Here is a 24,329-nt window from a genome sequence, read left to right on the forward strand (position 1 = left end):
GGGCTTGTGCTGTGGGAAAGGGGTGGGCTGCACAGGGTCGGGCAGATGGCTTTGAAGACCAGGCTAATGAGTTTAGACTTTATTTTTAGGAAGCCACTTAAGTTTGAGTAGGGGAGTGACATGACTAGAAGGTTGATCTGTGGTACCAAGAAAGAACTGGAAAGAGAGAGAAGCCGAAGCCATCACTTAGAAAGCAAAAAATGATGACCCGGATTGGGGTGACAGGAAAAGTTTAAGAGAGGGAATCGATAGGGGACAAAAAGAGGAGGGCCAATTGATTTAAGTGCTGATTGGAGTTGGGGGTGGAGGAGGAAGACGGGAACCTGGGGTCCTAGGCAACCGGGAGGAATGGCAGAAACAGGAAACAAAGGTGTAAGAGCAGGAGGTTTTGAAGGGACGTGATGCGTTCTGTGGGGACAGACTGGACACCCTCGTGCATGGAAAGCTGGCAACGCAGGTCGGCAGCTCGGCGGAGTCGGGGCAGAAGGTGGCGATTGGGATGTCCCCTCGCAGAGACCCTGGCCGAGGCCTGTCTCTGGGAGAAGGCATCTGCACCGCCGAGTATGTGCACCCATAGCCAGTCCTTTGGCCAGAAACTGAGGCGGCCGTGCTTCCTGACTTAGTTATCACTAGGGCGGGCCCTCAACAACTAGAAGGGGAGGATTCCCAGTGTCCATCCTGCCCCGAAGCCCGGGAACTCAGGAAGGGAGGACGCTCATCGCTCCTCAAGCACCCTACCTCCACCCGCGGCGGGGCCATGGGCTCCTCATACAGCAGAGCGCGCGCTTCCGCGGCCGAGGAGCAGGCGGGCGCGGACTGCGCAGGCGCGGCCCGCTGTCGCCTAGCAACAGGCACAACAGTGGCCTGTGCCCGGTGCTGTTCGCCAGGTCCGAGGAGCCGCTGCCCGACCGGATCTCCCTGCAGGTAAAGGCGGGCGGGCGGCTGCAGCGCTGCCCCTGCGGTTTGGAGAGGCCCAGACAGAGGCCCCAGCAACGCTTGGGGAAGGAGAAAGTGCCCCGCGTACGGGGGCATGTGGGGCAGCTGAGGGAACACCTTGTGAGGACCTCTGGGTCCCTTGCCCTACACCCGAAGTGTTAGATTGGGGTCGCGGTGGGTTTCATAAGCGTGCGGGCTGCCTGAGGCCCAGAGCAGGGATCTGACGATATGGGATTCCGTGACCTGACTCTGAGCAACTCAAAAAGTGGGTCCCCAATTGCTCTAGCCCTTCTCCTCGAAATCAGTCTCGTTTGAAAACGTTTAAGGTCGCATAGGCTGAAATTTCACGAAGAAGATCAACAAGTTCATGAAAAAATGTGACTTCTCTGCGATAATCAAGAAGACACACATTCAAAGCAGATTGTTTTCATGTCCAATGCCGTTAAGTTCATACATTTTCACCCAGTTATTTTACTGCTAGGGATTCGTCCTAAAGAAAGAGTTGCAGATGTCGATGAAAAATTTATGTCTAGGGATGTTCATTTGCAGCCTTGTCCATAATTCCAGAAAATTGGAAACAAATGCTCACCAATAGGGAACTGGCTAGATGATGGATTTTAAAATATTATTTTAAATGACATGTTGATCCATTGATGATGATTGAAACAATAAATGGAGACTGAGGTTTCATGAACTTGTCCATTAGTTTAAGAATTTAGTAAGAAAATGGTCCCAGGATGGGAAGAACAGCAGATAGAAATCCAGGTAGGATGGTAAAATCTCTATAGAAAATACACATTCCCTGGTGGCGCAGTGGTTAAAAATCTGCATGCCAATGCAGGGGACACTGGTTTGATCCCTGGTCCGGGAAGATCCCACAAGCCACGGAGCAACTAAGCTGGTGCACCACAACTACTGAGCCTGTGCTCTAGAGCCTAAGAGCCACAACTATTGAGCCTATGCACTGCAAATACTGAAGCCCGTGTGCCTAGAGCCTGTGCTCCGCAACAAGAGAAGCCACTGCAGTAAGAAGCCGGAGCACTGCAATAAAGAGTAGCCTCCGCTCTCTGCAACTATAGAAAGCTGTGCGCAGCAAGGAAGACCCAATGCAGCCAATAAATAAAAAAATACATAAAATAAATTTAAAAAAAAAGAAAATACACACAAAAAATGAGCTATATCAAAATAGTGCTGATCTCCCTGAGCTTATATCTGAGTAATTTTTTAAAATTCCATATGCCCTTCCTTGTTCTCCAAATTCTCAGTAATGAAATGTTATACAAGTAAATAGTAAGCACAAAATTATACACTTAAAAATGGTTAAAATGGTAAATTTTATGTGATGTATATTTTAGCATAGTGAAAAAAAGAAAAAGAAAAAAATCAATGGGCAGGTGGTAAAATAGCCAAGGTAAACAGGTTTAGTTTGCTTCAAAAAGTCAAAAGGATTTATTTTCTTAATTTGATGTCTCTGTAGCTTTAAAGAAAAACAAGTCTTTAAAGAATAAAATAAGCTAATTTAGTTGTATCATGTTGATTTTAAGTGAAATGTTTTAATTTACAAATTAAAAAAACAAAACAAAACCCTAGGGTCATCTCTGGAGCTCACTGCCCCTGGACTATGTCAGCTGTATACTGTCTCCCCTATTAACTATTATAGACAATCTGTTAATTTAAAAAAAATGAAATGCTTCCTACTTCACCATATTGCCAAGGACCAGTTCCATCTCTATAATCCTGTATGTTTAGGCTATTCCAGCCTCTGCATTTTTCAATATGCAATTATTCAAAACCACTATTCTGAAATGGGAAAAATAAGTTCCTGCATGAAAATCAGATGACTTCAAGTAACTTTCTACAGGTGTAATTGAATTTCTTCTTGAATGTTATTCATAAGGAATTCTTTTGTAAAGCAAAGGCTGCTATATTTTGGAATTGGTTATAAAGAGCTATGAGATCTCTTTTTCCTAGAGAAATCATAGGACAGATTTTCATCTGTCTAGAGCAGTCTGCGGGTCTGCCTGAAACATTATAGGCACAAAGTCTAGGATCTGTGTGCTTTTCAAGTATCCGTGAAAGATATATGAGATATGAAAAAAACTATTGGGTCTGACATATGAAAAGAAAATTCAAAAATTTATTATCGTGTTTTATTAATTTTAGAATTACATTTGAAAACAATTTTCTCATTTGCAAGAATTACTCATTTTGCGAGGTATACAAACTGATGTCATTTCAAATGCAAAATTTCAAAACTTTTTAAGATGAAAATTATATTTAACAGGGGATGTAGGTGTATTTTAATGTTTCAACATATTAGATATAGTGTGAGGTACTGCATCACAGCATAAACTTGCCCAGGCCCTCAGAGATCTTGAAATTTATATGAGTTGAAGTTAGGGACCTGGAATAGATGTCTTTCAGAAGTCACTATGAGGTTTTTTTTTGTTTTGTTTTTTTCACTATGAGTTTTTATGAACATGTGGTTTTTTAATATATGTGATCAATTCTTGGAGTTGCTTTTGTCCCTTGACAAGCCATCTGAACTAACCCTGACATTTTAGGTTCTCTCCAAAGATTTCCTACTTCCCAGCATTTCTCTTGAGACTGTAGTAATTTCCTTGAGACTCGACTATACCATCTGAGATTGCCCTAATACCAAACATAGCCCAATAAACTCACTGGAGAAAACATGAGATTTCTAGGCTTAACAGTCACCAGCATCTTGGACAGTTCTCTGTACCCAGGTGGAAATAGTAACCCTAGTTTCCCTAGAATACATCTTTTCAGATTCTCAATTACTTTTTTATTGACCTACGGAATATATTAAAGAAAACTTTTTGTTATCTGGGAAAATGACACAAATGTTCACTCAGACTTGGTAGATCTTGGATACCATTCAGAAAATAATTACTCCCAGGAACAACAGAGTTAATGGTTTTTATAAATGTCAAATGCCCACTGTGTACCAGACACTGTTCTAAGTGCTTGGGATAGAGCAGTGCAAGAAAGCAGAGAAAAATCCCTCCCTTTGTGGCAAAACATTCCTTCGGATCTCGAAGTAATTTGGATTCAGTCTCCCAAGCCCTACAGAAGTGAGCTATGGGCGTGGTAAACCATTACCTGTTATGTAAGTAAAATTTATGTCGTTAATGTATTCCCCTTTTTCCAGACTGGAAACCAGGACTAATGCCCAACAATCTTATCAATAAGTTCCCTTAAAATTGTGAGATTTGGGATGTAGGTAACATATTTACAGAGGTGCAATAATTTCTACATTTATTGCATAGTCTCTTTTTAGGTAAAATTTAGAGGAGGAAGTATATCTCCTCCTAGGGATCTAGGTAACTAAAAGATTTGTACATACACAGTGTATAAATGACATTTTAACCATTTGTGGCATCTTTTTCCAGAATGGGTAAAAAGATAAAGAAGGAAGCAGAGCCCCCTCCCAAGGATGTGGTAAGTTTCTGATTTGAATATAAGCAGCATGTTAACAACCAGTTTTAAAAATAAATTGTTGAAACAGTTTGGCATGTACCAGTATATCCATGAGTGCACGGTGGCAGGAGTCCAAAGTCTGACTAACGATAAGATTAGTCAGAGAATCTAACATTATGTAAACAAGCATTTACAACATTGTCATTACATAATTAGTACAATTAGAGAGTAATTATTAGCTTTTCCAGTATGCGGATGGCATGTTTATAAGCCTAGTTAATGAACAAATAGTTTGGGTTTGTTCTTTCAAATACTTTACATTTCCCAATCTCTCATTGATGTTAATTATCTAAGTGAATTTTTAAACATGACTAGAAGTTATGCTATAGCTACCAGGTATGTATGTAAGGTTGTTTTAAGACGATCATTTGGACATCAGAAGTCCTGTGTTTTCCAATTGTATGGAGAGAAAAGTCTGTGTTCATCACCTTTTTCTTTCAAGTGTTTGAGTAATGCATTCCCCACAACACAAAACCTTTTCTCTCCCTTTTGAAAGCAGAGTTCAACAAACTTGATGTCCAATAGGTTGGCCATTTGGGACAAGGTGATCTTAGAAGATGTAAGATGGTTTAAAGTGGTCATGGTAAATAAGCATGGATCATACAAAAAATTATTGCCATTGCAGTAGTGATTCTAGAGGTAAACAATCAGAAGTAACAAAAATGTTTTATAACAAAAACTTAGTTAAATAAATTATTCCATTCTGATAAAATGATATCATTGAATGTTTGATAGCATGAGAATATGATCACAATATTTGAATTAAAAAGCTATAACAAAATTGAAGTAGGATTCTATTGTCTCTCTTTAAAGTTGATGAACTACTGAAAGATTGTGTTAAAAAGAGAAAATGTCCTTAGACAATTTTCAATATAAAAACTTATTGTGGGGACTTCCCTGGTGGCGCAGTGGTTAAGAATCTGCCTGCCAATGCAGAGGATACGTGTTTGATCCCTGCTCCAGGAAGATCCCACGTGCCACGGAGCAACTAAGCCCGTGCGCCACAACTACTGAGCCTGCACTCTAGAGCCCATGAACCACAACTACTGAAGCCTGCATGCTGCAACTACTGAAGCCCACATGCCTAGAGCCCGTGCTCTGCAACAGGAGAAGCCACCACAATGAGAAACCCGCGCACAGCAAGGAATAGCAGCCCCCACTCACTGCAACTAGAGAAAGCCCACGCACAGCAACGAAGACCCAACACAGCCAAAAAAAAAAAAACCCCACAACTGTGAAACAGACATTTGGTGTGGTTTTCTTCAAATAAAATGTGAATGGGAAAAAAATGTGTATAGTCAACAGACTCACAGGATTTTACAGTTTGAAGGAACCTAAGGATAGTGCAGGAATCTTGCCAGCAACGCCTGGAACATTGTGGTTACAAATGTGAGCTCTATCCCAGCTCTGCCTCTCATAAACTCTGTTATTTTGGTGAAGTTGCCAAATTTGGCCAAGCTATTTCAGCTTTTTAAAAATCTCTTAAATGAGAATTGTCATGTCCAAATCATTTTGGTCGTTCTATCAATTACAATGAAAGAGTACATGAAGTTCACAGTGCCTGGCACAAATAGTAAACACCCAGTAAATAAGATCTGTTGTCTTGAGAATCCTTTAGATTCTGCCCTGCACCTCCCGCCCCCCGCCACACACACACACACACACACACACACACACACACACACATTCCTATGTAACTTCTTATGTATGCTCCTTCAGTGCAGTTGGAAACAAAGGCTACAGAAGACCCGTCTGCCCAGGTCTAGGAAAGCTTTGCAGAGATGGTCCCTGTGGTCTCTTGATATATTTCATCAGTCTGGCTGCTCTCCTTTGGACATACTGCTAAAATGTTTTAAATTCTCTTATTTTTTTCATTGTTTCTAGTTTGCATTATCCTTCTTTTTGCTGCAAAATAGCATTATTCACATCCTATTACCAGAAAGTGGAGTCATGAACACAGTACTTGACGACACTTTCTAATTAAAATTAGAATTAAGCAACTATTAAACAATAGGTATATTTGTCTAATACACTCTCCATAATTTTATAATGTCTTGCTGGTATGGTCCTCTGTACTCCAGTCCTTGAGGAACACAATCAAGGACTGAGAAACAATTCCAAACCTCAAGTTAACAAAAAATCTAGCTCTTGTTTCCTCGGGTCACAGCAGCCTTGAGGGCAGCCAAAGGCACGTGTAACAGTGACCAATGGTCCTTGACTATCCTGAGGGTCCTTCCATCCTTCCCCTACTCTGACTTTATGTTAATAAAGCTGATAGAGTAGTATTAAAATATCTAACTGCTTTTCTATCTCAAAAATTCTAATACTCCAAAACATTGTAGCACAGTTTAAACTACCTGAACTTGGAATTTGTTCCAAGGTATACCTTTTCAAAGTCTGTGAAGGGATTGTTGTAAAAGTTATAGATGAAAAAACAGATTTAAAGGAGCAATATATAACTGCTTGAGAAAATAAACTTTTCCATGTCAAGTCATGGCAATTTGCTTCTTATGTATCTCCTAAAACATTGTTTCCAAAGATTTTTATTTTTATTAATCTTTCATCTATTGGTTATGTGGGTAACAGGGATGGGTAACGGGGATGGAAAAAAAGAGTGTTTGATGATGAGGTTAAAACAAAAAGCTCCCTTTGCTTTTGTTAGTATTCTCATTGTCAAAGCATACACTAATGTGTGCATTTATGGTTTATTGCTCTCCATTTCTTCTCATAAAAGAGAACACTGGCTAAGAAGATGCCTACATATGGGGAAGACATGGCTTGAATAACCAATACAACTACATTCTGCTTTCCCAAATCACTTCCAAGTCTGGCTGAAAGGTTGTTTGTGATGCTTTAATAAAAGGCAGACTTTTTCTGTGGATTGACCATATGAAAGAATTATTAACAGAAACAACGTTAATAGGCAATGTTTGGTATAAGGCATGATATTCGGTGACTAAGAGTAAGGGCTCCAGAGTTACACTGTCAGAGTCTGAATCTTCACCTCATCACCCACCATCTTCGACCTGGGGCAAATTTTCTAACCTCTGTATTCCCCAGTGAGGATATAATGGTGTCCACTTCATGGGATATCCACTTCACACCCACTCACAGCAGTAGGGCAAGGTTAGATAAATAAAAAATGCTTATAACAGTGCCAGGCATTAGATAAGAACTTAGTAAATGTAATTATTCATGACGTAGTTGAGGGTGCTCTCCATCATTCTACAAAACTGTCGAAGTTTCCATGAACTGTCCGAGGAGGCAGGAATATCAGCTGTAAAAGACCAGCTGGCCACTAAAGCTCCTGGAGGCCTAGAGCATGGCCATCATGATTCGTGGTCAGGTCTTTGAGTTTAAGACCATGAAATTTTATTCTCTTATATTTCAGAGGTAACTGAATCCACAAAAGGCTGTGATTTGGCTCCGGAATCTTAGTGGTTAAGCATCAAGTCAACTAAACATTTATGTTAATAGGTCAACGCCTTCCCTTCCTAGTTAAGTGCATACAGGGAACCAAGCATGGTGGGTGTGAAATCAGAGGAAGAGGCAACAGCAGAACCTGCTCCCTCACCTGGGCAACCAAACCCAGTTCACTGGAAGAGTGGGATGTCTCTGGGGGCTGATTTTTCTGGACCCTCTTCATCAGCCTCATAACTCAACCTTTAACTCTGCTGTAGACTGCCAAAACTACCACAGACCTTTTTCTAGAAATGAACCCTCATAGGGACTTTATCTTCCCCATCTTTCTCCCTCATCACGGATAAATGAAACAACATGAATTAATAAAAGGTAGTATCAATTCGTAAACAACATCCCTATACAAAACTGTACAAATAAATATCAGCTTGCTCACCTTGCTCTAAAAATTTGCTATTTTGATTCAGGTTGTAAAGCATTTTAGCGATTTTCAATTCAATCTTTACCCTTTTGCAGATTTTAACTGAGGTCTAGAGAGTCTGTAGGAAAAGTTTGTGCTAGAGTGGTGCGGTTGGCTTCCTTCTGTTTATCTGTCTCCCTTTTCCTGTGCAATTGGCTCCTCATGACTGGAGACCACTGACTTGGTAAACACATTCCAACAGAAATCAGAAAAAGCCTTTTATGTGTATGTAAATTACCAGCACCATAAAAATCACTCAACTGTCATGATTTATCTCTTTTCACTGAGTTCAGCTTTATAATTGTATGTGCTTTTAGATCTGTGCTGTCTAATACAGTAGCTACTGGCCATGTGTAGTTATTTATGTTTAAAATAGTTAAAATTATATTAATTAAAATCAACAATAAAAAATAAAATGAAAAATTCAGTTCCTCAGTCACATCAGTCACACTTCAAGTGCTCAAGAGCCACAGGGGGCTTGGCGCCTGCCATTATTGGACAAGGCAGGATCGGAACATTTCCATCACTGCAGTTCTGTTGGGCAGCATCATCCTAAATAGTCTTATTTCCTTAACTGAGGTAGAAAAGCATCTCTACAAGTCCAGGGCATCTCTAATTGACTGGGCTTAAAATTCAAAGCTTAGCCGAAACACTTCCCCTTTCTTTCATTCTCTTTGTAAATAATTTTGATTCATCATTTATTCCATATGAAACTATGATTTCACAACCAGCTTGTTGGTGACTGACTACGAGTTCCTCATGGGAAAGCAGATGGGATCCGTAATTACAGCACAGGATTATTTGTTTAGTCATGTGGCATTCTGTTACAGCTATCATTTTATTCTCGGCGCCCTTTTTAATAAAAAATTACTATAATGCTGCAGGCTCTGTAGGAGAAACACATGTCATGCCAAGTTTCTCCACTCTCTGCCAAGCATTGGTATTTCTCCTTCTTTGACAGCTCTTATGGTGGTAACTCTCATGGTCTCAAACTTCCTTTTAAGCTTCTTGTACCCCCATCACCTTTTTCTTAAGGATGACCAGAAGATATGACAAAATGCTGAAGTGTTTTCTGAACCACTGAAGGAGGATTAAAAGATATTTAAATATATTTCTGCCTACCCTGTTCCTTTGAGGATTTGATCTCCATTCTGCGGTGATCGTGGCAAATCTATGCTTCAACATAGTCTATTCATGCACGTGCTTGTAAAATCAGCTTTAAAAATATTGAAATATCAGAAGTCGCTGAAGTGGAAGTTCTAAAATGGAAGGGAAGATAACCAGCCAGGATGCTAGGGAAACTGACTTAAGTGGAAAAGGTGATCTAAGGCTGTGATCCTCAAGGGTTTGGTGTGGGGTTGGGGGCCTTATGAGAACACACACCAAAAGTTCTGCACACAGTTTCAGAGAGACTGTCCCTGGAGCCCACTGATGGCTCTGTGAACCTCAGATTTGGAATCTTTTCTGGCACCAACAGACAGTACAACAGTTAAGGCACTTCAAAGCACTTGAATACATTCCTTTATAGACATTTATTGAGTATTACCATATCCTGGGTATTTTTCTAGGTAATGGAGGTAGAGAAATAGCATAATCCTTTGCCTGAAAAAGGCAACAGAATTTTATTCTAAATTCTAAACTCTAACAGCCATTTTCCCTCCAAGAGGTATTTTTATCCCAGTCACATCCTTTCAGGTCATTGCTTACTGCCATCTTCTCTGTCTTCACTCTTCTAACCTCACACAGTTATGTCTGCTTATTCAGAGTAATCTCTCTCTCCGTCCTCTACCCAAAACTGAACATCAATTGTTGTTATATCCCCAAACACATTAAGATGTCCATTTAGAAAGGGCCCACACAAAGAACCAACTAAAGCTTTTAAATTCAATTTTTTTTTTTCTTTAACATAAGCACAACCTCCTCCTCCATGGTCTCTGGAAATGGAAGAAAAGTAGTGTAATAATTTTTCTCCTTGACCGAAGAAAACCCAGGAGTCATGAGTTTGTTATTGTTCATTTCAGCTACACATGAATTCTCAAGATATCACAGCAAGATACAGGACTTCTTAGAGTCCTATACATTTTCTTTATACTATATTACCTTTTCCCCTGTTCCAGATTGTATCCAGTTTTACATTTTTTGATATGCTGTTTTCTTATGCTTTTTAGTTGTTTCACATATGTAATTCCTGCTTTTCAAGAAAGGGTGTAGTGGTTAGAAAGCAGGTACTGAACACCGAGACTGCCGTGGTGTCTAAACTATACAGGTTCTCAAGGATTCTTGTGTATTGTCTAAGAATTATACTAATACATGTTATTTAACAAGCGTCTATTATGTGCCAGACAATGTGCTAAGTGCTTTACATATATGATCTCTAATCCGCTCCTTAATCCTTTGCAATAGGTATCATTATGCCCATTAGTCAGAGAAGGATACTGAAATTCTAACAGCTTAAGTAATTGTTTGATTCCTCACGGCTAAAATGAGAGACTACACCTGCCAGATTCCAAAATACTTTGCTCTTCCCTCCATACCCCAGGAATTCCAAAGCTGCCAATGTTGAGAACTATCTATCAGTGATGTTTTTTTAAATAAAAATTTTACAATGCACTTTGTGGGCAGTGACCACATCCTTTTTATAAGATTATGTTCTCTTTAAGTTTCAAGACACCATTCATGTTTTATGTGCTTTTTAAAAGCTTGTATGTGACATATTTTTCTCTCTGCATTTCAGTTCGATCCATTAACCATTGAAAGCAAAAAAGCAGCAACCGTGGTGTTAATGCTTAATTCTCCAGAAGAAGAAATTTTGGCTAAAGCATGTGAAGCCATTTATAGATTTGCTTTAAAAGGTTTGGATTTTTTTCAGTTTATCTTTCTATTTCATTAGTTTCTTAAAATATTTACTACGTAATGGGTACTTTTCTCCCTAGTCTTTAACTTAACCTCCTGTCTGATGAATTCTTTCAGACAACCAGAATATCACTTAATGCATCACCTGAAAGTAATATATCTCCCTATGTGCCTAACCCAGCCTTAAGGAGCACTTTAGTCACTGGGGGGAATAGACTTTTTTTTTAAATAAATTTATTTATTTTTATTGGCTGTGTTGGGTCTTTGTTGCTGTGCACGGGCTTTCTCTAGTTGCAGCGAGCAGGGGGTACTCTTCATTGAGGTGCACGGGGTTCATATTGCGGTGGCTTCTCTTGTTGCAGAGCAGGGGCTCTAGGCATGCAGGCTTCAGTAGTTATGACATGTGGGCTCAATAGTTGTGGCTCGTGGGCTCTAGAGCACAGGCTCAGTAGTTGTGGCACATGGACAAAGTTGCTCCATGGCATGTGGGATCTTCCCAGCTCAGGGATCGAGCCCATGTCCCCTGCATTGGCAGGCAGATTCTTAACCACTACGCCACCAGGGAAGTCCCTAGAATAGACATTTTGAAGGCTTTATTGCAGTTTAAAAAATTGTAAGTGTCACAGAAGCTGAAAGAGTTCCTAAGGTTCAAAGCTGGAACACTTTGAGCAGCAAAATAAATAAAGTATTAGGTTTATAGCCCCAAGAAGAAAATAAATATCCATGAGTCTATGTGGATAAGTAAGTGATTGAATAAGTAAATAAACGGGAGAGAAAAGACAAACATCCAGTGCAGAAGAATCCCAATTTATGCAGATACTCTGCCCTCGAGGAGGTGGGATGCTACTTCCCACTCTCTAGGGGCTATGCATAGTGATGTCTTTCCAAAGAGTACGAGATGGACATGGCAGGAAAAAGTAAGATTGTAGCAGAGAAACCTGACAAACTACCTCTGCCAGGTGTTCAAAATCAACATCAACAGAGGTAAGTCATTTGATAATATGTCCCCTTGACATGACATAATGAAAATGGCACTTTACTTCTGTGCTATTTCCCCTCAAACCTATAGCCCCAGTCTAAATATGATTTAAAAAAATAAAAAAAAAAACCAATTCCAATTCAGGGACATTCTCCAGTCACCTAACCAGTACTCCTCAAAACTGTCATAGCTATCAAAACCAAGGAAAGTCTGAGAAATTCTCACAACCAAAAGGAGCTAAGGACACACAGTGACTAAATGTCATGGAGGATCCTGGATAGGACGCTGGAACAGAGAAAGAAAGGCTAAAAGTAAGGAAATCTGAATCAACTATGGAATTTCATTAATAATAACATATCATTATTGGTTCATTTATTGCATCAAATGTCTCTACTAACGTAAAGTGTAAAATGACAGGGGAAACTGGGTGGGGGACACATGGGAAATATCTGTATTACCTTTGAAATTTTTCTCTAAAATTAAAACTGTTGTAAAATATAAAGTTTACTAAAGCGTTATAAATGTTACAAATTAGATTCTCTTGAAAGATTTGTTCATAGAGGGTTTACAAACGTAAGAGAGATATATTTTAGTTCATTCCAAGTAGTGATAAAATTAGACTTTTATTATACTATGTAATGTTGAAATTGGAAATATTTGAAGAGTTTAGTGTAACCTGGTATTTTTTTTTTTTGAATGTAGCCAATCTTTTATAATAAGCGTAGATGGAGCATAACCTTTAAATATCCTGAATCACTGACGTGCACACCTGTAACACATAATACTGTAAATCAATTATACATCAATAAAAAATAAGTTAATTAACAGAGGACACAGAGAAGATTTCACTTCTAAATACTTCAGTGTGCCTTTCTAAATAAAGAAACTTCCTACAGAATCAACAATTCTTAATTTTATCCAATCCATAGTTCATCCTTGTCTTGGTCTGTTCACACTGCTGTAACAAAGCCCCGCAGACTGCGGGGCCTACAGACAGCAGACGTCGACTCCTCACACATCTGGGGGCTGGAAGTTCAAGGTCAAGGCACTGGCATATTCGGTGTCCTGTGGGGGGCTGCTCTCTGGTTCATGGCTGGACCTTCTCACTGTGTCCTCATGTGGCAGCAGGGGCCAGGGAGCTCTCTGGGGTCTCTTGAGGTTTTTTTTTCTTTTCCTCTTTTTATTCTTTATTTTTTTTTATTTTTTATTTTTTTGGGGGTACACCAGGTTCAATCATCTGTTTTTATACACATATCCCCGTATTCCCTCCCTTCCTTGACTCCCCCCCGTCGAGTTGCCCCCACCCTCCCTGCCCCAGTCCTCTAAGGCAACTTCCATCCTCGAGTTGGACTCCCTTTGTTATACAACTTCCCACTGACTATTTTACAGTTGGTAGTATATATATGTCTGTGCTACTCTCTCGCTTCTTCTCAGTTTCCCCTTCACCCCCTGCCCCCTCCCATACCTCGAGTTCTCCAGTCCATTCTCTGTATCTGCATCCTTATTCTTGTCACTGAGTTCATCAGTACCATTTTTAGATTCCGTATATGTGAGTTAGCATACAATATTTGTCCTTCTCTTTCTGACTTACTTCACTATGTATGACAGATTATAGTTCTATCCACCTCATTACATATAGCTCCATCTCATCCCTTTTTATAGCTGAGTAATATTCCATTGTATATATATGCCACATCTTCTGTATCCATTCATTTGTTGATGGGCATTTAGGTTGCTTCCATGTCCTGGCTATTGTAAATAGTGCTGCAATAAACATGATGGTACAAGTTTCTTTTGGGATTATGGTTTTCTTTGGGTATATGCCCAGGAGTGGGATGACTGGATCATATGGTAGTTCTATTTGTAGTTTTTTAAGGAACCTCCAAATTGTTTTCCATAGTGGCTGTACCAACTTACAGTCCCACCAACAGTGCAGGAGAGTTCCCTTTTCTCCACACCCTCTCCAACATTTGTGGTTTCCAGACTTTGTGATGATGGCCATTCTGATTGGTGTGAGGTGATACCTCATTGTGGCTTTGACTTGCATTTCTCTGATGATTAGTGATGTTGAGCATCTTTTCATGTGTTTGTTGGCCATCTGTATGTCTTCTTTGGAGAAATGTCTATTTAGGTCTTCTGCCCATTTGTGGATTGGGTTCTTTGCTTTTTTGGTATTAAGCTTCATGAGCTGCTTGTATAATTTGGAGGTTAATCCTTTGTCCGTTGTTTCATAGGCAATTATTTTTTCCCATTCTGAGGGTTGCCTTTTAGTCTTGTTTATGGTTTCTTTTGCTGTGCAAAAGCTTTTAAGTTTCATGAGGTCCCATTCGTTTATTCTTGATTTTATTTCCATGATTCTAGGAGGTGGGTCAAAAAGGATGTTGCTTTGATGGATGTCATATAGTGTTCTGCCTATGTTTTCCTCTAGGAGTTTTATAGTGTCTGGCCTTACATGTAGGTCTTTAATCCATTTGGAGTTTATTTTTGTGTATGGTGTTAGGAAGTGTTCTACTTTCATTCTTTTACATGTTGCTGTCCAATTTTCCCAGCACCACTTATTGAAGAGGCTGTCTTTTTTCCATTGTATACTCGTGCCTCCTTTGTCAAAGATAAGGTGCCCATATGTGTTTGGGCTTACTTCTGAGTTCTCTATTCTATTCCATTGATCTTCCTTTCTATTTTTGTGCCAGTACCATACTGTCTTGATCACTATGGCCTTGTAGTATAGTTTGAAGTCAGGAAGCCTGATTCCACCAACTCCATTTTTCCTTCTCAAGATTGCTTTGGCTATTCGGGGTCTTTTGCGTTTCCATACAAATCGTAAGATTTCTTGCTCTAGTTCTGTGAAAAATGCCATTGGTAATTTGATCGGGATTGCATTGAATCTGTAAATTGCTTTGGGTAGTACAGACATTTTCACGATGTTGATTCTTCCAACCCAGGAACATGGTATGTCCCTCCATCTGTTTGTGTCGTCTTTGATTTCTTTCATCAATGTCTTAAAGTTTTCTGCATACAGATCTTTTGCCTCCTTAGGCAGGTTTATTCCTAGGTATTTTATTCTTTTGGTTGCAATGGTGAATGGGAGAGTTTCCTTAATTTCTCTTTCTGCTCTTCCGTTGTTACTGTATAGGAATGCAAGAGATTTCTCTGCATTAATTTTGTATCCTGCTACTTTACTAAACTCATCAATGAGTGCTAGCAGTTTTCTGGTAGAGTCTTTAGGGTTTCCTATGTATAATATCATGTCATCTGCAAAGAGTCACAATTTTACTTCTTCTTTTCCAATTTGGATTCCTTTTATTTCTTTTTCTTCTCTGATTGCTGTGGCTAACACTTCCAAAACTATGTTGAATAATAGTGGTGAGAGTGGACACCCTTGTCTTGTTCCTGTTCTTAGAGGGAATTCTTCCAGTTTTTCTCCATTGAGAACGATGTTGGCTTTTGGTTTTTCATATATGGCTTTTATTATGTTGAGGTAATTTCCTTCTATGCCCATTTTCTGGAGAGCTTTGATCATAAATGGATGTTGAACTTTGTCAAAAGCTTTTTCTGCATCTATTGAAATGATCATATGGTTTTTATCCTTCAAGTTGTTGATATGATGTATCACGTTGATTGATTTGCGTATATTGAAGAATCCTTGCATCCCAGGGATAAACCCCACTTGATCGTGGTGTATGATTTTTTTAATGTGCTGTTGCAGTCTGTTAGCTAGTATTTTGTTGAGGATTTTTGCATCTATATTCATCAGTGATATTGGTCTGTAGTTTTCTTTTTTTGTGACATCTTTACCTGGTTTTGGTATCAGGGTGATGGTGGCCTCGTAGAATGAGTTTGGGAGTGCTCCGCCTTCTGCAATATTTTGGAAGAGTTTGAGAAGGATAGGTGTTAACTCTTCTCGAAATGTATGATAGAATTCGCCCGTGAACCCATCTGGTCCTGGGCTTTTGTGTGTTGGGAGATTTTTAATCACTGCCTCAATTTCCATACTTGTGATTGGTCTGTTCATGGTTTCTATTTCTTCCTGGTTCAGTCTTGGAAGATTGTATTTTTCTAAGAATGTATCCATTTCTTCCAGGTTATCCAATTGATTGGCATATAGTTGCTTGTAGTAGTCTCTCATGATGTTTTGTATTTCTGAGGTGTCCGTTGTGACTTCTCCTTTTTCATTTCTAATTCTGTTGATTTGCATCTTCTCCCTTTTTTTCTTGATGAGTCTGGCTAATGGTTTATCAATTTTGTTAATCTTCTCAAAGAACCAGCTTTTAGTTTTATTTATTTTTCTTATGGTTTCTTTCCTTTCTTTTTCATTTATTTCTGCTCTGATCCTTATGATTTCTTTCCTTCTGCTCACTTTGGGGTTTCTTTGTTCTTCTTTCTCTAGTTGTTTTAGGTGTAAGGTTAGGTTGTTTATTCGATCATTTCCTTGTTTCTTAAGGTAGGACTGTGTTGCTATAAACTTCCCTCTTAGAACTGCTTTTGCTGCGTCCCATAGGTTTTGGGTTGTTGTGTTTTCGTTGTCATTTGTTTCTAGATATTTTTTGATCTCCTCTTTGATTTCTTTAGTGATTCCTTGGTTGTTTAAGAGTGAATTGTTTAGCCTCCATGTGTTTGTATTTTTTGCAGGTTTTTTCCTGTAATTGATATCTAGTCTCATGGCGTTGTGGTCTGAGAAGATGCTTGAGATGATTTCAATTTTCTTGAATTTGCTGAGGTTTGATTTGTGACCCAAGATGTGATCTATCCTGGAAAATGTTCCGTGTGCGCTTGAGAAGAAAGTGTAGTCTGTCGCTTTTGGATGGAATGTCCTATAAATATCAATTAAGTCGAGATGGTCTAATGTGTCATTGAAAGCTTGTGTGTCTTTGTTTATTTTTTGTTTGGATGATCTGTCCATTGATGTAAGTGGGGTGTTCAAGTCTCCCACTATTATTGTGTTCCTGTCGATGTCCCCTTTTATAGATGTTAGCATTTGCCTTATGTATTGAGGTGCTCCTATATTGGGGGCATAGATATTTACCATTGTGGTATGTTCTTCTTCAATGGATCCCTTGATCATTATGTAGTGTCCTTCCTTGTCTCTTTTAATCGTCTTTACTTTCAAGTCTAATTTGTCTGATATGAGTATTGCTACTCCAGCTTTCTTTTGACTTCCATTTGCATGGAATATCTTTTTCCATCCCTTGACTTTCAGTCTATATGTATCCCTTGGTCTGAAGTGGGTTTCTTGTAGGCAGCATATAGAAGGGTCTTGTTTTTGTATCCATTCAGCCAGTCTGTGTCTTTTGGTTGGAGCATTTAATCCATTGACATTTAAAGTGATTATTGACATGTGTGTTCCAATTACCATTTTCTTAATTGTTTTGGGTTTGTATTTGTAGGTGTTTTCCTTTTCTTGTGTTTCCTACTTAGAGAAGTTCCTTTAGCACTTGTTGTAAGGCTGGTTTGGTGGTGCTGAATTCTCTTAACTTTTGCTTGTCTGGAAAGCTTTTGATTTCTCCCTCAAATCTGAATGAGATTCTTGCTGGGTAGAGTATTCTTGGCTGTAGGTTTCTCTCTTTCAGGACTTTCAGTATATCCTGCCATTCCCTTCTGGCCTGCAGAGTTTCTGTAGAAAGGTCAGCTGTTATCCTGATGGGTTTTCCCTTATATGTTATTTGTTGCTTTTCTCTTGCTGCTTTTAATATTTCTTCTTTGTGTTTAATTGTCATTAGTTTGATTAATATGTGTTTTGGTGTATTTCTCCTTGGGTTTATTCTGTATGGGACTCTCTGCACTTCTTGGACTTGGTGAATTATTTCCTTTCCCATGTTGGGGAAATTTTCCACTATAACCTCTTCAAATATTTTCTCAGACCCTTTCTTGTTTTCTTCTTCTTCTGGGATGCCTATAATTCGAATGTTGGTACGTTTAAGGTTATTACTGAGGTCTCTGAGACTGTCTTCTAATCTTTTTATTCTTTTTTCTTTTTCCTGCTCTGTGGCAGTTATTTCCCCCATTCTATCTTCCAACTCACTTATTCGTTCTTCTGCCTCAGTCATTCTGCTGGTTATAGCATCTAGAGTATTTTTAATTTCACTTATTTTGTTATCCATTGCTGTTTGTTTTTCTGAGTTCTTATGAACTGTTTCTTGTACTTTATTTTGTTATCGAGATTTTGTATCATTTTTACTATCATTACTCTAAATTCTTTTTCAGGCATTTTTCCTATTTCCTCCTCATTTATTTGGTCTTGTGGGTTTTTTTCCTGCTCCTTTGCCTGCATGGTGTTTCTTTGTTTCCTCATAGTTGTCCAAACTTTTGGGGTTGCTTGTCCTGGCGATAGAGGTGTTTATAGAAGACTGTCCAAGCCTCAGACTAATGTCCAAGTATTGGATTAAACGAATATTCAGTCTAGGAAACACATACATGTATAAGACACACAATTACTAAATCCGTTAGGACATAAGGCTCTAGAAAGACCTGACAGAACCCCAGTGTGCTATCAGATATTCAAAGAGAAACCCAGCAGAAATTGACAACTGAAACAGAACAAATCAGAGACAAAAGCAAAAGCAAACAAACAACAAATAACACCCTACACATACAAACATCAATCCAGGGAGATTTTGTAAGCTAGGATCAAATATAGAAAAGAGCTGGAGTACCACCAGAGAGAATGGAGATTCTCAGAATGTAATTAGACAACTGTACTAAGAACTAAGATAAAGACAAAAGCCTAATATTAAATACCAAGGCAGTGCATCATCTGGAGAATAGAGTAAGGAGTCTGAGCAGACTGATAGTGTTGCTTATAAGTATGTTAAGATAAAATAAACTTAAAAAGGCTGGAAGAAAGGGGAACAGAAGAGCGTAATGTGGTTGGAAATATGCAAATAAAAAGAAAGGAATAGAAATGTATAAAAGATAGGGATGAAAGGAAAGTATGAGAGATATTTTGTCCGTACTACCAAAAACTTAGCTAGATATAGAAGTATATAAAAAGGCAAAAAAAAAAAAAAAAGAATAAAAAATATCATTAAAAAATTATGTTATAAAACTTGTAGATCCCTTAGGGCTAAGATCGTATTTAATAAATCAAAAAAAAAAAAAAAAAAAAGAGCGAGAGAGAGAGAAGGAAAAAAAAAAAAAAAATCCGGAACTGATCCCAGAATGGACCAGTTCAATAGGTATTGATACTCCTATTTCTGTTTCCTTAGCGTCTCAGCTGTAAGTGTCCTTCTCCTTGCCTTGGGTTCTTTTTGGGTTATTCTGTGACCAGCAGAGGTTCCTTTATTGCTCGTCGGTAAGCGTCGGTGTGTGGAGAGGGAGAGGGTACAATAGTGGCTCCTTCTCCTGGGAGTGAGTGAGCAGTGGCGCACTGTTGTTTCAGTCAGGCTTGGAGGTGCCTGTTGCAGAGGGTGCTGGTGGCTCAGGCGTACACAGAAAGTCTTAGAGTTGGGCCTCTCTCGGGTTTTTTTCCTTTTGATGCTGTTGTTTTTGTTTTTTTTTTTTCTCTCGGCAGCCTCCCTGCTGCTGGCGTTGCAAGGGGTTTTAATCTAGCCCCACCTGAGTGCCTGAGGGTGCTTGTTATCCCTGAGCGCCTTAGGTGGCCCGCAGGGCGTCTCTCCACTGCCTGTTGCAGAGGCACCGAAAGAGAGGGAGAGGCTACGCGCGTGGCTCCTCCCCCCCGCCCGGGAGCCTGCAGCCTCCAGCCGCCATCATGGCCGGGCAGCTCTCAGGGATGGGCACTCCTCTCCGCGGACCTCCTCCCTCCTGTCCTCTCGGTCTGTCACCCTACCAGCAACGATGGTTCTCACCCTGAACCAGCTCTCTGGTTCCCACGCTCCCGCTCCTGGACCCTCCGTTCAGCCGCAGATCAATGTCTCGGTCCGGGAACACTGAGCTGCGCTGCGGACCCTCCGTATGTTTCTCGCTCCCTCCCGTCTGCCACAGCTCTGCCGCTTCACCCTCTTTGAGCCCTCGTAGATGCCTCCCTACCGGCTATGTCGGGCTCCCCGCAGCCCTTTCTGGTGTCCGAGGCCGTCTGCTGGTGTTCAGCTGGTTCTCTGTGGGAATGACTGCGTCCTTCCGTGCATTCCCAATGCATCTGTGGAGAGGGATGCACTCCACGTCTCTCTACTTCGCCGCCATCTTTTCTCCTCTCTAACCTGGTATTTTTAACAAAGCCTTTTTAAACTAAAATAGGAGCAATTTGATTTTAAAGAAATGGTACTTTAAACATTGTTTTGGGGACTTGTATGAGAGAACAACAAATCATTCCATTAGCAAATGATAAAATACTCACCTGGTTAGTCATCACCATCACCTCGCAGTAGTCATCACTGGGAATTCTGGTAAAAACCAGAGTTTGTTCTGGAAGGTATGGTTCATGAGTAGATAGTGTAGAATACTGGGTCAAATTTCAGGGAAACATTGGATCATGACTCTATAGCAGCATGAGTCCCATTCAGCCTTGCAGAGTCATCACATGGTATCTCTTTTTATATTGTAAGAATTCTGGTGTTCAATACTAGCAGTATCTTCTGAAATATTTTCTTAAGTTAAACGATGGGACTTTGCCTTCTGGCCAAGATGAAGTAAGGGGCCAGATTTACCCTCCTGACCCAAACAAGTAAGAAAACATAAAAATATATGAAATAAGAGTTGGCAACACACTGAATATCAGGCAATGAAGGACAGGGGCCTTTGAGAGACAGGAAACAAAGGAAATAAGCCCTCTGATTGCCCCCGCTTACTGATTTCAGAGTTTCCAGGCCATAGCACAGGAAGGGGTAACCTGTGCAGAGCCTGGTGGACTCTCTGAGTTGAGACGATAGATCTGAAAATCCAGGGAGACAAAGGCAGCAAGTTTTCAGGACAGAGTAACAGAGAGGACAGAGTTGCACAGAGAGAGAACTCAGGAGGCTTTAAGGGGTCCCACTCAAGTGTTCAGCTTGATCCACATATACATGTGTGGGGACTACTTGAAGTCAGACAAAGCGCCCAGCAGGATTCGAGGTAACAGTGCCTGGTGCTCACATGGAGTCAGCAGTAGTGACTGTTCCCACCAGCCAGACTGCAAAACCTCAGGATTCATGGAGAACTGTGCAAGTACATGGAAGGATCTTGCCTCAATTATTAGAAATAATTAAGCCTAGACTGAGCCCTGTTCTAGTACTAATGAGTAAATATTTTAAAAGCAAGCCCAAGAGAATCAAACTTTCTCCAGATTGTGTCCCAGAACAGATTTCAAGGTAACAACAATACCCATTGCCCAACTAGGTAAAATTCACGATGTCTGGCACTCAGTCAAAAATTACCAGGAATGACAAAAAGCAGGAGAATACAACCCATAATGAGGATGTAAATCAATTAGTAAATCAAAACCGGCCCAATGTATGTGTAACTTGAGTCTCTGAATAAAGGAGAGAGGAACGGTATAAGTATCTGAAAAAAAATGATGGTTAAAATTTCCCCCAGTTTGATGAAAACTCTAAGCCTCCAGATCCAAAAAGTTTAATGAAACCCAAGCAAAATTAATATGAAGAAAACTCCACCATGGTACCTCATAATCAAATTTCTTGTAAAGAGTGATAAAGAGAAAATCGTAAAAGCCTCCAGAGGGGAAAAAAGTTGCATTCACAGGAGCAAAAATAAGGATGACAACAGATTTATCATCACAAATGATGCAAGCAAGAAATCAGTGGAGCAAGGTTTCCCTGGTGGCACAGCGGTTAAGAATCCGCTTGCCAATGCAGGAGACACGGGTTCAATCCCTGCTCCAGGAAGATCGCACGTGCCGTGGAGCAACTAAGCCCATGCGCCACAACTATTGAGCCTGCGCTTTAGAGCCCGTGAGCCACAACTACTGAGCTCATGTGCTACAACTGCTGAAGCCCACGTGCCTAGAGCGTGTGCTGCGCAACAAGAGAAGCCACGGCAATGAGGAGCCTGCGCACCACAATGAAGAGTAGCCCCCACTCACCGCCCGTGCACAGCAACAAAGACCTGACACAGCCAATAAAATAAATAAATAAATAAATTTACTTAAAAAAGAGAAAAGTCAGTGGAGCAGTATCTTTAAAATACTGAATAAAAAAAGATTAAAACTCTCAACCTAGATTTCTACACCCCGCAAAAACATCTTTCAAAAACAAAAGTGAAATAAAGTCTTTTTCAAACATTCAAAAACTGAAATAGTTCATTATAAGCAGACCCACACTACTAATTATATTAAGTAGGTCCTTCAGGCAGAAGGAAAATGGCACCAGATGGAAACATGGATCTATTGAGTCTTTTTGGCCAACCCAATACATGAGAGTGAAGATGGTAAACTAGAAATGGTAACATATAAGGTTTTTTAGCTTATTTAAATCACTTAAAAAGCAAACTGGTTATTTTAAACAAAAATAATAATCATATATTGTGCAGTCTGAAACATATATAAAAGTAAGATATTGGACAACAGAACCGAGGTAGAAAGGTGAAAAAATGGAAGTATACTATTATAAGTGTACTATATGTGAAGTAGTATACTACCAATTGAAAGAAGACTGTGCTAGGATGTATACTACAGACCCTAACGCAACCACAAGAATAACAAAACAGTGGTATCAAGCCAAAAAAGGAACAAAATGAAACCACAAATAATTCAATTCATACAAAGAAGGCAGAAAGGAACAAAAGGAAAACAATAATGAAACACATAAGAAATAAGTAACAAGATGGTATTTTTAAACCTAACCATATCAATAATCAAATTAAATGTAAATGGTCTGAATACATCAATTAACAGGGAGACAGTTTTATTAGGAAAAAAGCAAGACCAACGTGCATGCTGCCTTCAAGAAATGCACTTAGAATATGACACATAATTTGAAAGTAAAAGGATGAAAAGGATATCCTATGCTAGCACTAATCAAAAGAAAGCTGGAATAGCTATATTAATGTCACAAAAATAGACAAAGAAAAGAATGGTACCAGAGATAGAGATAGCCATTTTATAATAATAATAAAGGGGCCAATTAATCAAGATGCTATGAAAAATCAAACAGTTAATGTATTTAGTATCAGACTTTCAAATTACACGAAGCTAAAAATGCAAGGAGAAACAGACATCTACAATTATAGCTGAGGATTTTGATACTCTTCTCTGAATAAGTGAAAAAACCGGTAGATAGGAAATCTGTAAGGATGTAAAAGATTTGAACAGCAACATAAATTAATTTAACCTAATTTATATTTATAGAACACGCCAAGAACAACAGAATATACATTCTTTTCAAGTGCATACATGACATTTATCAAAATAGATTATATTCTGGGCCATAAAACAAGCCTTAATAAATTTAAAAGAATTCCAATCATACAAAATATATGCTATTCCACATTAGAATTAAATTAAAAATCAATAACACAAAGAACTCTGGACAATCACTAAATAGTTAGAAAGTAAATAACACACTTTCAAATAACCGATGAGTGGAAGTAGAAATCAGAAGGAAAATCCAAATTAAAAATGAAAACACAGCACATAAAAATTTGTAGGATGCTGGTAAAAGAGTATCTAGAGAGAAATTTATTGCACCAAATGCCAACAGGAGGTTTCTCAAATCAATGACCTGAGCTTCCACTTTAAGAAAATAGAAAAACAAGAGCTAATTAAACACAGTCATTAGTAATAAGGATATAATATATACGTGAGCAGAAATCAATGGAATAGAAAACAGAAAAACAATGGACAAGAGCAATGAATGAAAAGCTGGGTTTTTTGAGCTCAAAAAGAATAACAAAATGTCTAGCCAGATTGATAAGTAAAAAGAGAGAAGACAAACTATTGATATGAGGAATGAGAGAGGGGACATCACTACAGATCCTATAGATATTAAAAGGATAATCTAAATATTATGAACAATTTAATGCTAATAAATTCTACAACTTAGATGAACTGGGCAAATTAATTTTAAGACACAAACTCTCAAAGCTCACTAAAGAAAAATACATAGCCTTAATAGCCCTTTATCTATTATAGAAATGGAAATTTGTAGTTAAAAATCTCACAAAGAAAACTTCAGGTCCAGATGTTTTCACTGCTGAACTCTACCAAACACTTAAGGAAGAAATAATACCAATTATACACAAACTCTTCTAGAAAATTGAAAAAGATGGAATATTTCTCTATTGATTCCATGAAGC

At 39.1% G+C, this 24,329-nt stretch overlaps 1 protein-coding gene across 3 annotated transcripts in view; it reads left to right on the forward strand.

The window, feature by feature from the left end:
* Positions 1–878: 878 nt before the first annotated feature.
* The window catches only part of ARMC3 (armadillo repeat containing 3), a 96,905-nt gene continuing 73,454 nt past the window's right edge, over positions 879–24,329 (forward strand). For 2 of the 3 annotated variants that reach the window (XM_057732039.1, XM_057732040.1), the window contains exons 1-2: positions 4,351–4,398; positions 11,052–11,169. In XM_057732039.1, the coding sequence (XP_057588022.1) occupies positions 4,351–4,398; positions 11,052–11,169 (166 nt within the window). Of the gene's footprint in view, positions 925–4,349; positions 4,399–11,051; positions 11,170–24,329 lie in introns of those variants that run through there. The other variant, XM_057732042.1, reaches the window with a different exon arrangement.

The sequence above is a fragment of the Hippopotamus amphibius genome, chromosome 4 (genome assembly GCF_030028045.1).
Source record: "Hippopotamus amphibius kiboko isolate mHipAmp2 chromosome 4, mHipAmp2.hap2, whole genome shotgun sequence".
Taxonomy (NCBI): Eukaryota; Metazoa; Chordata; class Mammalia; order Artiodactyla; family Hippopotamidae; genus Hippopotamus; species Hippopotamus amphibius.